This window comes from Columba livia, chromosome 4 (genome assembly GCF_036013475.1).
Source record: "Columba livia isolate bColLiv1 breed racing homer chromosome 4, bColLiv1.pat.W.v2, whole genome shotgun sequence".
In the NCBI taxonomy this organism is placed as follows: Eukaryota; Metazoa; Chordata; class Aves; order Columbiformes; family Columbidae; genus Columba; species Columba livia.
In genome coordinates, this window is record NC_088605.1 from 44,163,755 (window position 1) to 44,179,302 (window position 15,548).

At 35.4% G+C, this 15,548-nt stretch overlaps 1 protein-coding gene across 2 annotated transcripts in view; it reads right to left on the reverse strand.

Moving 5' to 3' along the window:
- Nucleotides 1–15,008, reverse strand: part of RXFP1 (relaxin family peptide receptor 1) — a 45,854-nt gene extending 30,846 nt beyond the window's left edge. The window contains exon 1 of one of the 2 annotated variants that reach the window (XM_065061446.1): nucleotides 14,606–15,005. In XM_065061446.1, coding sequence (XP_064917518.1) covers nucleotides 14,606–14,654 — 49 coding nt within the window. In that variant the 5' untranslated portion in view covers nucleotides 14,655–15,005. Of the gene's footprint in view, nucleotides 1–14,605 lie in introns of both variants that reach the window. The other variant, XM_065061447.1, reaches the window with a different exon arrangement.
- Between the last annotated feature and the right edge of the window lie 540 nt (nucleotides 15,009–15,548).

The following is a 15,548-nucleotide window of genomic DNA, read 5'->3' on the forward strand; positions in this document are numbered from 1 at the left end:
GATGCACTGTCGCTCCGATGCACCTGAGGGACAGATTCTGCCACCATCACTTTTTCCAGAGTAAGTGCAAATGATCTACTGCTTTTGTTATGGATTGCAGGATCCCAACTCAGATTTCTTGTCATACAAGATCAGCTTCCCAGGAGCATACAATGGAGAGAGTTTTAAATTACTCTGGAATGCAATTTGTTCAGTCTCCAATATATCAGAAATGGAGGAAGGCACCATCAGCACAGAACATTACCTAGTGCTCTTTGCACTCCCAAAGCTTCAATAAGCCTACCTAGTCAAGTACCATTCTACAAGGGCCTGCTAATTTAATTTCTGAAGTGCTTTCCAAAGGGAATATTTCTTCCTCATTAGAGCTAGCATTTGACTCACCAAAAAATTGAGATACACTTTCCAATATAAGTTACATTTTAAGATTTATTGCTGTCTTACAGTACTTGAAATACTCCATACAAACTTCATTAACTGTGATGTGATGCTTGTTCAGAGAGTAAATTGCCACTTCTGAAACATGCCACTATTTTCCAGGCTATATTAATAAGACAAAATATATATCTTTTACAAAACTTTCTCAGATTAATAAGGAATGTTATTACACGACACACCTGCCACAATCTGAGTAACTACTGAAATAGCTGGTAAAAAACAAGAATACAGAAAAATTAAACAAAAATGAAAAAATCCCACCAACCCTTTACATTTCGTCAAGTGTTTTACCCTACACAGTGGAGACATATTCAAACTGAGCTGAACTTTGTGCTTAAAGGATCTGATCTAAAAGCAGTTTACATTTCAAATGATAGTGTTTATCTTCTCACAGTACCATTAAATTAGTATTGATACCATTTTCCAAGAATATTATAAATTAGTCAAATAGTATTAGTCCCTGGCCTAATTAATGAATTTACTGTCACAGTTTAGAAATCATTCTTTGTGAGAGAGTAAATAATCGCTCACTGTGTTTAATGTTTTGAATTCTCTGTAAATTTATAGCCTTGATGATATCTATTTTGAGTCTCTGCTTTACTCATTTTGTGCTATGTCAAATTACCGTGGCATGCAAATATCTGCCTGGGAAAGAAGATATTAATAACAAGGCATCAACACTTCAGGACTTCATCCTAGTTGAATCACTGAAAACACTGGCCTTTGTCCATTGACTTGTTAAAATCACTTTGTTTATGCAAAAAATGACAGAAGTTTGGACCCTGCAGATTTCAGGAGATTTATGAATGGAAAACCCCCTAGCCCTCTGAGGAAATATTTGGCAAAGCTGACAAAGGTAGACAGGAGATAAGTAAAGTTCACTGTAAAATGCTAGATAATATTCAGCTAATTAGCTTTTGGATCAAGGAAATTCAAATGGTGTCTTTTATGTGAGGAAAACAGATAAAGATATCACTGCAACAACAGTAAGAAAAAAATACGCTTCTTATTTTGCAAATACGAACTTTACTGACACTGAACTTTATTTTGCCAAGATAATGACCTATCATGCTATCTTTATAATGTAGTATTAAAGGTGTTGAATATTCTACCTGCTATTGATTTTCCACTATAAAAAACATGAACCGTTCTTTCAGTATCTTGTTTCATTGTTCATTTTTTTTTAGCAGCTGATACAGTATCTCAAAAAAATATTAATGAATGATGATTTCATCATGTCAAATCGTTGGCTGTTTCAAGTTTGTGTTAAATCAAGAAGAAGAAAAATGTTATTTTGTACTCCCTTTATCTATAGGTTATGTTTCTGTTCCTATGTGTATCAAGTTTCAAAGATACCTCTGTTGTTTTATAGGTTCTCATTCACAGCTCATCCAGGAGAGAACACCTCAGCTTTGATTCTTACTGCCAAACTAGCACTGTAAAAACAAGAGATCGCCTACAACACAGAAGTATCAGTAGCAAGCCATATAAATAATCAACTTGACCTCTAATATGGCTTGATGAATGTAAATTATTCGTGCTTTACAACAAGTAAGTTTTGCCCCAATGTTGTTATCTTACATAGTCAACAGAAAAAAAAAAATGTCCTTCAGAGATATGGCAAATGTAGATTGATAGATAAAAGAAGACTAAAAAAAATTCAAACTGTGTATAAAGAATTTAGCTACAAAGGTAGAAACTAGAGAAAAGGTGGAACTCATGATAGATTTGTTTAGGTGTCAGTTGTGAAGATGAAAAGTATAAATCCATGACAGACTTGATTATGTCAGAAGGTTTGCTTTTACAGATTCTCCAAGTAAAAAAATCTCTGCTTTGTATACCTTATACAGAAATTAATCTCCCGCCTTCTGGTGACAGAGAGAATTTCATACATTTCAGCTTTACTGTACCAACATTTTTTTTTTTCTCATAATGATCAGAATAAACATTCAAGTATTTTCAAGCTTTCTGGAACAAATAAAACAGAAATAGGTGAACTAGTATCAGTACAAACGGCAAAAACACAAAGAAACATCTTTCTGACAAGGTGTTTGCACTCTCAATAAAGAATAATGTTCTACCCAATAGCTCAGATGAATGATTCTGGAAATTAAATGTTTCTGACTATCTTGTATTTAGGGTCCTCCTCTGTCCCCCAATTCTTCTCAAGCTTCCAAAAAGAGAATCAGGAATTTATGTCATAAACCTTTCAAGCTTGTCCAGACCTGCTGCTTGGAGGCATCTATTGTTAAGACAGACATCTGTGATCTTTCCTCTAGCTTGAAGAAAGTGGATAACTCTTTTACTGCTACTCTTTATCGTATAAGACTAATTTACCACTGCTTTCCTTTTTTTTAAAGAAATAAGCCAGAGTTGGGTTATCATCTAGTATAAAATTGTAAGGCTCTTACCTCTGCTGCATTAATGCAGAATCACTAGGGAAAGAACACGGCAGCCCCTCTTTAAGGTCTCATAAAATGAAATCAGAAGAGGGAACACATTTGGGAAAGCCAAGAAGAAGATATTTGCAGGAGAACATGGTTTTCCTTCAAACTAAATTGATTAATGAAACTCACACTTTTTGTGAATTCTTTGAAAAATGACACAAAGTTTTGAAAACAGAGATTGGGTCACAAACACTGTTTGAGAAACCAAATAAGGGACATGTGCACTAGAAGAATACAAACCTAACGCAGTTACTTGTAGTTTCTGTAAAACAAGTGAATATGACTCTGTAATGGGAAAAATACTGCGTTGATTAGACTGAGTCATACACATTAAACTAATCAAAGCAGTATTATTAATTGCTTGGTACTTGCTAGTCACACCGATCTCAACTGTGTTGCTTATAGGTTCAAATAAGGGTATATCATAGTATCAGGAAAATATTTTTGTATTCTCAAAAATTTGAATCACATGAAGACCCACTCTAACAAGTCCAAAATGACTCTCAGATTCCATTGGCCAAATAAGGTAACATGTTTTTCTTCACTTTGAGTAAGTTATCAGTTTAAAAGTATTTGGGATGAGGAAATACAACTATTTTTAAAAAGGAGTCCTTAAATGACAAGAACTGAGGAATTCTCATAGTACTGAAGAATCCATCCCGTACTTACTATGATGGAAAGTTATTTTACCTACAAACCCCCAAGTTTTTCAAATAGACCAACACAAAGTTATTTAATGGTGGGACTTTTCCTACCCTCCCATAACTAATTTTAGTTGCTGTACTTCTAGACACAGGGTAAAATGGGCCAGAGCAAGAGGACTGAAAATTTTCATTTGGAATGCTTGTTTTGAAAGGGTATGTTTTCTTCAACTAAAATAGAAAGAGGCAACAAAGAAAACATTAAAGTTGAAATTGATTTTGCCCATCATTTTTTTGCTAACCAGAATACTTCAAGATGCCAATGGATTAAAAAATCCCTTTTCTGCTGAAAGTTATTTGAAAGGCATGTGAACAGACTTTGAAAAACATATAGCATAACATAGAGGAGGAAACATCATAGGCTTGTAACCTTTATTTTCAAAAGATAAATAATCATAAAAAGAGTATAAAACAAGTTCATAACTATGAATTCCTTTGAGCTAAGAGATGGTTAATTGATTGACAAAGAATAGTATTGTCAAGTGGTTGGCCAACTCTGATCAGAACCATTTGAATCACCAAATGGCAGAGAAAAGAAAAATCTTACAAAGATCTTGTTTTTTTAAAAAAAATTACTTATCTCAATTTTTCCTTTACAAAAATATGCAGCAGTGAACAATATTTAGTTCAGTCTTGCAATAATTTTTCTGATTTTGTTCTGGATTATTTAACTTTGTACTAAAAAAGGGAAATTTTTAGCAACTTATTATAAACTAGGATGAAGTTAGTCTAGTGCATCTCAGGGTAGAAATATGAAGTTAAGTTTTGTATACATAACTCATTACAGTTTTGTCAGCCAGAATGCCTTTTTTTTTTTTTTTTTCCAGCATGTAATTCTATAAAGACTCTCCTAAATCTGAAACTTCTTTTAGAAAATGCTTTCTAGTGATTTCTGTGAATATGTAAATGGGAATCCCATACTATTAAACCAATTTTTACTAGCATTTAAAAACTGTCCATAAATAACATATTGAAAGTAGATTTCATACAAGAACTAAAAATAAACCAACCAGTTTATGCACTTGAACTTTAATGCTGTTAATGTACACATTTGGAATAACTCCTTGGGCAAAAGTTGTAGACCTTGATAGACCTTGCTTTAGCGGCGACAGCTACTTTATTGTTCGTTAATCCTTGAAGCAAAGCATCAGTGGCTTAAAAGAATTAAACATCTGCACAGGGTCCCCACAGGAATATAATTAAACTGTTGTCACTACAACTGCTTTTTCTGTAATTTGCTCCTCTTCTCATTCCCTAATTTTTCAGCTCTGATGTATATAGCATTTTCTAAATATCTGTATAGCATAGGGATCATGTTTGCAATGTTACATTTTATTAGGTGCAAGTGACACAATGCTGTTTATTCAGAATGCCAAATGGTTGCAACAGCTTTATTTCTAAAACAGTAGAATTTTTAATATTTTGGCTGTTGCTCTTGCAATCAAAATTACATTTTCAGTTTTATTGCATTACATTTATCTTTAGTAGACCATATTAAATGTCATTCTAGGAATATGTAGTACTTTAGCTACACACATAAGTTTATGGCTGACTGTATAAAATGTTTTGTTTCATTAAACACAATATAGTGCAAAGGATTTCAGCAGTAAAGATATGTCTATTATGATTGCCAATCTGGTTGTTATTTTGGATTTTGATTTCATATAGTACCATTATGTCTTGCTGTGTGTTTCACATTGCTTTAATTTCAGAAGCGTTTTCCTAAGCAGATAATTTGTAGTATCTTTTGGAAAATACAGACTCCAATCTCATAACAACGTTACTAAAGTTAGTTATCAGTTTTGCCACAGATAATTCAGTCTAATTAATCCAGCTATAGTGCTGGAAGATCCTTTTTGTATAACTGCCAGATAGATCCGCTCCAGGGCCAAAAACTGCCAGTAGAGCAATTCAGACTGGTCATGTGGCACCTTGCCAGAGGATTTGGCTCTCATACCTTTTATTAATTTGTCTTTTTGTTCTGCTTACATAGAACTTAGAATAGAAAGGTTCTGTTGTACAGAAAGAGCTGAAAGAGATAATATTATTTGAAAAAGCTCTAATATGAAGTATAAGGAATTTTATTCAGTGGATGAGGCTTTAGCACTATTTCTAACAAAGACACAAATTAATGAGCAGAGTCAAACCTTTCTGTCAGTCCCCTTTTCACTCTCTCCCCAAATACAAAGAATTTAAATGATGCCTGACTGTTTTCTGTTTAGAAATAAATTCTTAGTATTCTGACATAATTTCCAACAGAAAATACATTAAAGTACGTTTTCCTTTGCCCGAGTGTTGTTTTGCATTGGTGTAACTTCTTTGATTTCACTGATTTCCTTTTCACACTGGTGCATTATCAAGTCTGAAACTGGACTCATGAAACACTAGGGTTTTATTTGGGTGGCCTTAGATACAGAACAAAAATGAAGGCACCAATGTAAATGTATTAAATACATTGTACCAGTCAGTACCATCCCACCTGAAAGACCCAGAAAAGGCAATGGCCGCCACCAAAATCAAGGAAAACTCTCCTCCCAGCAGCTGATTTGTTTTCCTCCCAGCCAGGGAGGAGTGCAGTTGGGCAGGCTATTCAAGCTCCAAAGATCAAAGAAGTCTGTTTCAAATAATATTCTTTTCCTCCTTTGAAACACTGCATTTGTAAAGAGTTAATGATTTAAAGACATGCATGAAAGAAAAAAAAAAAATCTCTAAGCTTTACACCAGGCATGGCAATGTTGACGTTTTGATGTAATCCTAGGGAAAAAAAGGTTATGATTTAGCAGTATTTCCCATTTATCTTACATTTTTCTGTTAACTCATAACATGCTTAGTAGTAGTGTAATTACTTTTTTCTTTTTCTTTTTTTTATTTCTTTTAATCTGATATTTTAAAATGTACTTTAGCCAAGAGGATCAAGAACAGCTGGTTATCAATAAATTAGTGTCCCTCAAGTAATAATAATTCATCTCATGTAGGTAACCAGCACTTTGAATTTAAATACATAATGATAGTAATTAGAGATTACTGTAAAGAAATTCACTTCAGATTTGTTGCTTTGCACAGGTTAACCCAGTCAGCCATATATAATTAAGCAAAACTGAAAAACTGATGAATGAAAATGAAATGATTTAAATTAACAAACACTTGTAATGTGTCTTTTAAGCTTCCATAAAGAAAAGGCAGAATTAATCGACTTTCGTGATGGAGTGCCACATCTAGGAGAGGAGTTTGTGTGCATGTGCATTTGTTTGTGGAAGTAAAAAGAAATCCAGGAGATGAGATAGTAAGTAATTGTAGCAAAGCCCTAAGAGAAAGCTGCAAACAAAAATGGAATGAAATTAGAAAGGTAACGAAGAGGGAAATTACTTGCTGATATTGCTGAAATTACTTGCTGATATTCTAATTGTATGATGTTCTGAGAATAAATTATTTGTAAATGAGCAGAATAGTAAAGAATCAAGTGACAATCATTAACTTCTGCTCCTAACAGAAAACAATCTAAAAGATTATAACACTTTGCTGAACTTTTCTTCAGTCAAAAAAGGGAAAACAGTCTTCCTTTTTTTTTTTTTTTAAAAAACCCATTATTATTATTTTTTTAATTCTCCCAACTAAAAACTGCATGACTCAGCTGTGACTTCTTTCACACCATCTTTTGTATGCTGTTGTGATAAGGAAAACAAACAACAACAACAACAAAACCACCCCGGACTGGTAGAATGAATATTTTGCAGCACTGATGATAGCAAAATAGATCTGACAAACAGCCTGGCCACAGGCTGAGGAAGACAACCTGATGGAGGGCAGTGGTTTTATTTTCTCTTCCTCCATCTTCTTTTGTTCTTTGGTCTCTTATTCTGCAACAGGGTCACTTAGACTAAGCAAGCTGCATATCAGCCACGATTTCAGAAGCTACAATATTTTTCACCTTCTCCCAACTAACACAATCTTAAAGAAATCTTCATAAAGTACTCTTAGGTAAGCTTTTTCTATCTCAGACACCAGAGAGAGAAATGGAATAAAAGCATTTTGGGAGCCTTACACGAAGTATTTGAAATATGTAGCATATTTTTTTTTTAATTTTGTTTTAATTCATTGTGCCTTTATTAAAGGCTAGAAGGATTCTAATGATAGTTCTTACAATGGAACTAAGCCAGCATAACTTTAAATAAAGCTCTGAAGCATACTTAAGATTAATTTTGTAACAATAAAAATGTTATTTCTTGGTGAGCCTAAGACAAGATTATCTGATAAATTTTATTTATTCACATGTTTTTGTTACTAAGAACCATTTATAACTATTAGGAATTTAAATTTAATATATAACCTCAAGTTCAGATTTGGGAGGTAGCTGTACCCTATAAATCTATGAGATTCCACCCTCCTGAAGCATTATAAAAATGGAATCCTTCATTGTTCTGTTCTGAAGTAAAATAATTTGAAAGAATTTTAGAGAGCTCATGGGACTATTATGTGAAAAACCAATTTGCAGACACTGTGCTTAAATAAGTGCGTTATTATCGGATTCTGACTCATGAATATTTGGTTCCATTTAAAAACCACAAGTTTTCCAATCTCTACTATATTTTACTATGAATAGACTTAACTTATCAGTATAAATTGTGACACTCCAGTTAAAGTGCCATAAAACAGAAATTATCTCAAGCTAATAGGATTTCTGACTTTAAGTGAATAATGTTGAATAATGTTAGCTGATCTTGAACCGTGACTGGAGACAGCTGGCTTATTTCTTCTTTTGCAGATTACGTAGAAATGTGCCTAGAGATTAAGATTTATAGATTTTAATATTCTAACTTTTAGATTTTTATAGAATTATGAATGTACAGAAAGAAATTGTGCATTAGCAGGACATAGGAGTAACTTACCAGATATTAACTTTTCCCAATCAAGTTAGAAAAGATAGTAAGAAACTACACTCAGAAGTTCATCTCCATTTTAGATGCAGTTTGGCTAAAAAATACATTTGCATGGATTACTGATGGATTTTGCCTCCACACAGGCTATAGCTCCTCCTTCTCTTCCTTTTGACCCCATTCCAGCTACATCCACCCATAATTATGCCCATTCCGGCCATCAAGTTTTCCTTGTTAACACAAATGAAAGGATGCTCTGAAACATGGCTTAAATTGGAGCAGTGCTGTCACGATTCATGTCCAGTGTGGCACAGGAGGCAGGACCGGGGCTGGGAGGAAGAAAGGTTTGCTGCAGCAGTGATCAAACTGAGAAGAGAGATTATTGGTGCACAGCTATCTGTTACTGGACCTCATAATCCGGCTCCAATTTTATCTATCTTTCTATCTATCTATCTATCTATCTATCTATCTATCTATCTATCTATCTATCTATCTATTTTTGTAATTTACAAGATCATATGCCAGTACTTAAAACTATTGTTGACATAACTGATTAACAAAATTAAATCCTTCGTAACTTGGTATTATTTTAAAATATCTGTTAAATTCTCCAGAATTGTGTTATTAGCAGCATACATTCAAATTCTGCCACTTACCTTTAAATGTCATACATTTCTGCAAATGTACCTCCATATAACACTAGGCACATTTTACCTACACTTTGGTTAGTCTTCTAATGGATTGCTGACATGCTGCTGCTTAGTCTATGGTCCAGCCACTTATAAATTACAATATTAAATTCGGTCATATGGCTACAATAATTAGACATCCCATATTTAAGTCCTCACAGACTGCTTAGATTACAGTTTAGAATATGGCATGAGGAGCTGAGATGTTAACATATGTATGGCAAGTGTTTCTGCTAATTTTAGGTTCCTATTTTCAGAGTCAGCTTCACAGATTTAAGCACAGCTTTTACAGATTGCAGTGGCAGCTGTGAAATGAACACTGGCACATTAGGATTATCAAGCCAAAACACTAGAAAACCTGACATATAATTATTGTCCATTTATGAAGCATTTAGAGCATCACTGCTTGGGGCAAGAAACAGGAACAGAAACCAGTTTTCTGCAGCAGAGTTCCATTGCCTTCATGACATGGCCATCATTTTGTAATCCCCAACCTCATTCACATTTTACCTTCTACAGCAAATGGATAAGGGGTTACACAGGCAGCATAGTTCACTATATGTTTCTGATTCATTCTTCAAACGTAGTACATGAAGAACAAGTTCTTGTGAGCTATAGCATGAAGAAAATATGGTCTTATGCACTTAGGACAAATTAACATTGTAACCTTTGTCTTGATTCCTAAGCACTGAGCTTGCAAAATTAATAATGTGCTTTGATATAGGTAGCATCCTAGAATATTAAAAGAGCAAGTCACTTCTCCTCTAACATAACATGATACCCTGTGGCATCACGAGTCCAAAACCTTTAATTCTCCAGACATGTTTGAGAGGGTGGGGTGATCCAACAGCATTAATTACCAGACTCTGAGCAGAGGTGTCACACAGTAGGAGAAGACATTTTGCAAGGAGGCGGTAAGCACCAGGATAACCTTGTGCTTCTCTCTGGCTTTGTAGCAGAAGTCCCACCAAGCAGAAGTCCTTTTTCTGCTTGGTCTTGCCTTTTCCTCTCCCTGGCTGCTTACCTCACTGCCAGCCTTTCTTGCCTAACCAATATCTGCCTCCCATCCTGTCGTCTCCTCCTGTCCGTATAGGGTACTAGTTCTCATCTCGGGATTCCAGGACTTTATTCTTCAGACAATTCCCTCTCTCAAACCTCCTTGTCCTTCTCATTTAAGTAATTCACTGTTCACTCCTGGCTCCCTCACACACATCCCTGTCATCAGTCTTTGCCCTCCCAGACTAATAGTCTTTCTGATTTCCATTTTCCCTTTCTAAGTAGCGTTAGCCTTTTCCCTCACCTCTTGACTCCCTTGTTCCACATCCCTTTCCCTGCTTTCAGTCTCCTCACTCAGTCCTTCACAATACATTTTCACCTTCTCTCTTTTTTAGACACAACCACAATGACTTCCTGATTCTCTTGGCTTCTTAGAACTCCCTGCCTTGAACTTCTCATTTCAAAGTCTGATTTGATGGCTTCAAAGTATAGGACATGTGGCACTGTCAGGAAACATTCATTGAGGTTACAGTTCCTCTGATGAGCTTCACACAGGTCTCTAGCATCCAGGAGCATCCATTACAGAAGGTCAATTTTTACACTACTGAAACTAGTGCTTAAATCACCTCATTAGCTCTAGTGGGAAGGCCCGTCAGACAACTATCTCTCAGACACAGTAATTTTGTAGTGGAATACTGTAGAAGCCCTTATTCCTTTAAGAAAACCCATTGTTTAACACAAGATTCCCAGAATCATTCAACATAGGCAAAGTACCAATTCCTCACTTTCTGAAAAATTAAAATGATTTAGGTAAAGCTTTGCTTGTCTTCTCACTTAAGGTAAAAAAAAAGCACCCCATTGCACATAAAATTTCAGAGCAAATGGTTCAAGTTTGGTAGACTTGCTATAAACAGTCAAGACAGGTTTGCAAGTTGGGTAACCCCTAGTGCTGTTAATGGAGAGGTGCAAGCAGCCTTGCCCATGCAGCAGTTGCAGTCAGACCAGCCTGTGCAGATGACAATGATCTAATTTTCAGAGTTTAGATTCAGTTTATCACTTAGTCTTTTCACTACCCTCTAAGTGATATCAGAGGAAATTTTCCTCAGGAAATAATCCTCATCCCTGATTTTCTGTACATATAGGATTTTTTGTTGTACACAGAGATACAGAAGATGTATATTATTCTTTTAGCCACAGGGAAGCCGGTCAAATTAATGTCCAAGTTAAATGAAAGCAAAGAGAAATTAACCAAAAATTATTATCACACAACGATTATTTGAGCTTCTGTGATTTCACTGAAGTAATTTCCCTTTCTTATTTACAAATCTGGAAGGGATCTTAGAATTTGTTACAAACTATGTAAACAAGAGCACTACCCTACACAATCATAAACTGGCACTTCTCCAAATGATTTGGGCTGGTCTCTTCCCCACATTTGACAGAAAGCATTTGGTGTAAGAGATCTTGGCCTTGAAAACAGCTGGAAAGTACATGCAGCACCAGAAGGTCTAACAAGTTTCAGACTGTTTTAAGAAAGTTTTCAGTGGCATTCTGAAGCAAGGGAAGAAGAGAAGCAAAAAATAAAAAAAAAAAAAAAAAAGAAAAAGAGAAAGGATAGAAAGAGAAGGGAAGTTGAACTGTAGGCACAAAGAGAAATAGGATCGGAAAACTTCAGGTAGGGCCACAGATAATACAGGGTTAAAATAGTAACAGTCATAATTGTTTTCCATGAAAAGCCTGCCAAATCCCATTGGAATTCACTTTGAATAGTTCTAGATATTAACGTTTTTCTGTTTTTCTTAATGATTGATAAGTTAATTGTTTGAGAGTCTGCCAGCCAAACTCCAGGACGATGAAATAATTTTTATCCCTAGAAAGCTATTCAAAGTGACTCCAAAGACGCAAATGTGCGCTATGGTTGTTGCAGCAATTACAGCTGAACATTTTAGTAAGAGACAAGCCGTGACAGCAGCCAGTGCAGTGCCAGCCACATGCCCAAGCAACCTGCCAGCTTTGTGAGGGGCGCGAGACACCCGGGCAGAGGTTTATCCTGCTTACTCACTCGATGCTGCCAGTTCCACAACTGGAGTCTAAATTTACTTTTCTCCATGTCACAGTTGATGCTGTTGCCCAGGGAAAAAACCATGGTACAGATGCTGCTTTGTTTTCAAATAAACCCTCTACCTGGTATAGTATACTCCACATGGGAAAGTAGTCAGGCAGTTGCCAAGAGCTGCTGATGCATAAAAAGTTTCATTATTTGGGTTGGTTTGATTGTTTGGATTTCAGAAGTAAAGCTTTTCACATAAAATGATTTAATGAATAATCTGAAGGAAGAGAGTAAAATGAAAGAGCTATTGAGTTATTTGTGTGCAACTTTAGCTGTTGAATGGAAAACGAAACAGATGTAGATTGAATTGATATGGATGGGTCAGGCAAGAGTAGTTTTTGTATGCTAGATACTTCTCATTTTGCTTTTTAAAAGATTTAGGAGCATTGTGAGTTGTAAAAATATAAAAAAACAAAAAACAAAAAACAAGCAAACCCCAAACACTCCCCCACCCCAATAAAACTCTACAGCTGAACTTCTAGCAGTCCAGAAACAACAAATCCAATTTCTAAGCACAATTATACTTCGGGAGTGTTTGTTTTAATATCAGTTAGCCTGAAGACTTGAGCAAATCTTCAATCTATTGCGCAGATGAAACCAGCCAACTTGTAGATATGGTTACAATTCAGATTGACTGCTAAAACTTTGAAAGGCGGTGACGCTATGAACTGTGTAATGAGTGAGGTTAGTGGCACTAAACAGGAATTATTTTTGGTGCAAAAGAGAGCACTAAGAGGTGACAGAGTCTCCAGGCATGCACGTGCTCTAACCTATGCCTGCACTGCTTCTCTCTTCAACAAATCTAGATGAGCCATGTGGTTTTCTTATAAGTGTTATAATACACTATAAATGATGAGCCAATAAACACCTAAAAGGTAACGGCCATCATAACTATAATACTAGAAGACCTGTAGTCATTCACAGTCCTCATCTGCTATCCTATTTTGCAAAATGCTTGAATATATTTCAGTAGGCTTTATAAATTTCAAGCTGAGATGAATTTAACCCAGCAGAAAATATACCAACAATGATTTGCATATTTTGTATGAATGTCTAAACATTTCACTGTTTTGGTATTGAAAACAGTAATGTGAAAGGCTTAATTTGTTGAAATCCTTTTGTTTTTATTCTGCAAACCTCGAAGCACTACATTTAAATATTGGATTATCGCTCATGGATAATATGAAGCCAGGCTTTAATCACAGGCTTGATAAAATCTCATTATCATAGCCTGTTCAATTTCAAACACATTAATATAACTGTTTTTTCATGCTTACAGCTCACATACTATGTATTCCTCTGAAACATAATAGAAGTGCTTAGAGTTTTTCCACAGATTTAACTAAGCTTTGCAACTGTGAAAATAACTGTAAGTGGAGCTCTGTTTCCCAGACTCCTAATGTGGGCAACATTCCATACAAATCTTATGTTAAACAGCATAGTATGGCCATGTAAATCTCAAAAGGTTTACTTTAAAAGCAGGAGAGATAGCAAGCTATTGTTCAATATAGAAGGAGGTGGCAGAATTCAACCTTATTCTCCTATTAGTTTAACAAAATGCTTGATATTGCAAAGGATAGCTATTTCATCTACAAAATTAATAAAATATTTTAATATTGACATTGTCAAACAAAAAGCAATTTTTAATATAAAAATTAAAACTAAAGAAAATTATAATAATTAGGAAATCCAACATCTAATCATCAACTTCACATGGACAGCTTTACCCAGGTCAAAAGCAGCACATACAAACAGCGTGCTTGAATGAAATGAAGAAAACATTATTGAAGTAAACAGAAGGTCAGGTGTAACTCCCACCACAATGAAGTGATTTTTAGCTGAAGAAAAACTTAAATTTAATTCAGTCTCCATCTTGCATGCTATACTGCCTGCCATGCTGAATCAGAGAATAAAAGTTCTTGCTACCTGAACACAATCTGCTTTTCAAGAGCTACCAATTCTAGTAAAACTTGCACAGTACTACTACAAGCTACTGAACTGAGTCTAAAATGTGGATTTCATGGCACCTGAAATGAGTCAGTTCTATGTGTATGTTCATTAAATATTTACAGCAAGTATTTCTGCAATGTTTAAACTGTTTCTTTTTATTTCAGTTCATCACTATTAACTCTCAAAGCATTAAGTACAAAAACATCTGATCCTTACATGTAGCTAGTAACCTTGAGAGACTGCACTACACCTCGATTCCAAAGAATATTTTCCACGAAGAACTGTAAAATAAAACTGAGATGTCATAGCTTAGAAAAATAAAAAAATCACTTCTGAAGTTTATTAGCTATTTGATTTGCAATGTATAAAACAAGAAAGAAAAAAAGAAGCCAGGTACACTTACCTTTGGTACCAATGAGAAAGAACATGTAGAAGCAGCAGTCAGATGTCATAGCTGTCCTTCAGCAATTCAATGAATAAAGTCAATGAATGTTGCCCCTCAAACTGCACACCAGCCAGCGAGCTGCTCCTGCGGTCTGAGCGCTTCTGAGAGCCTTCAGCAGCGTGTGAAGCAAGCTGCCTTCTCTCCCCTGCCTTCCTCCCCTGCTCTCCTTTGCTCTCCCTTTCTCCCCCCTCTCTGGCACACGAAGAGGAAAGTTTCTGGGAGCACACAATTCCTCGGGCTCTCCCTCACAGGATGGGGTTTGCTCTGCAGCAGGCGATGGCTGGACTGTGTGCATGGACACAGGTCTGCCCCAAGCAAAGCTGCTGCTGCTGCTGCAGCAAACACAGCCAGGTCCAGAGATTTGTCATCAATAGTGCAATTTTTTTTCCCTCTATTTTTTTTTTCTAATTTTTTTTCTGAAGTCAGAATACTGCAACAGGCCTGAAAAGTACAGTTTTATTTAGGCAAAGCTGTTTGAAACTAAACATTTGGTATAGTTTAGATTAAAACTGGTAGTTTCTCAAGTAAGGGGAAGTGAAATTTGTAAACATAGTCCCCTTTGTAGCAATCCAGTCACTCACTAAATACAGAAAAATACACAATGTAATTTAATTCAAATAACACCATGTCATTACTTTTACACATTAACCACTCTTCATGATTAATGCTAAAGAAAACAATCTGAAAGAGCAAAGAGGGATGTTCAGAAACTTATACTGTATGGAAATAAGATTTTTCACAGATTGTCTAATTATTTAAATACTTTGAGAGATCCCTATCTGGCCCTTGACTTTACTGTTACCAGCAGATCATGGTATACTCAATCACATATACTGTCACACCGTTAAAAATATTTTTTTACAATGTGAAGACTAACATTCTTCAGCGCACCAAGATATAT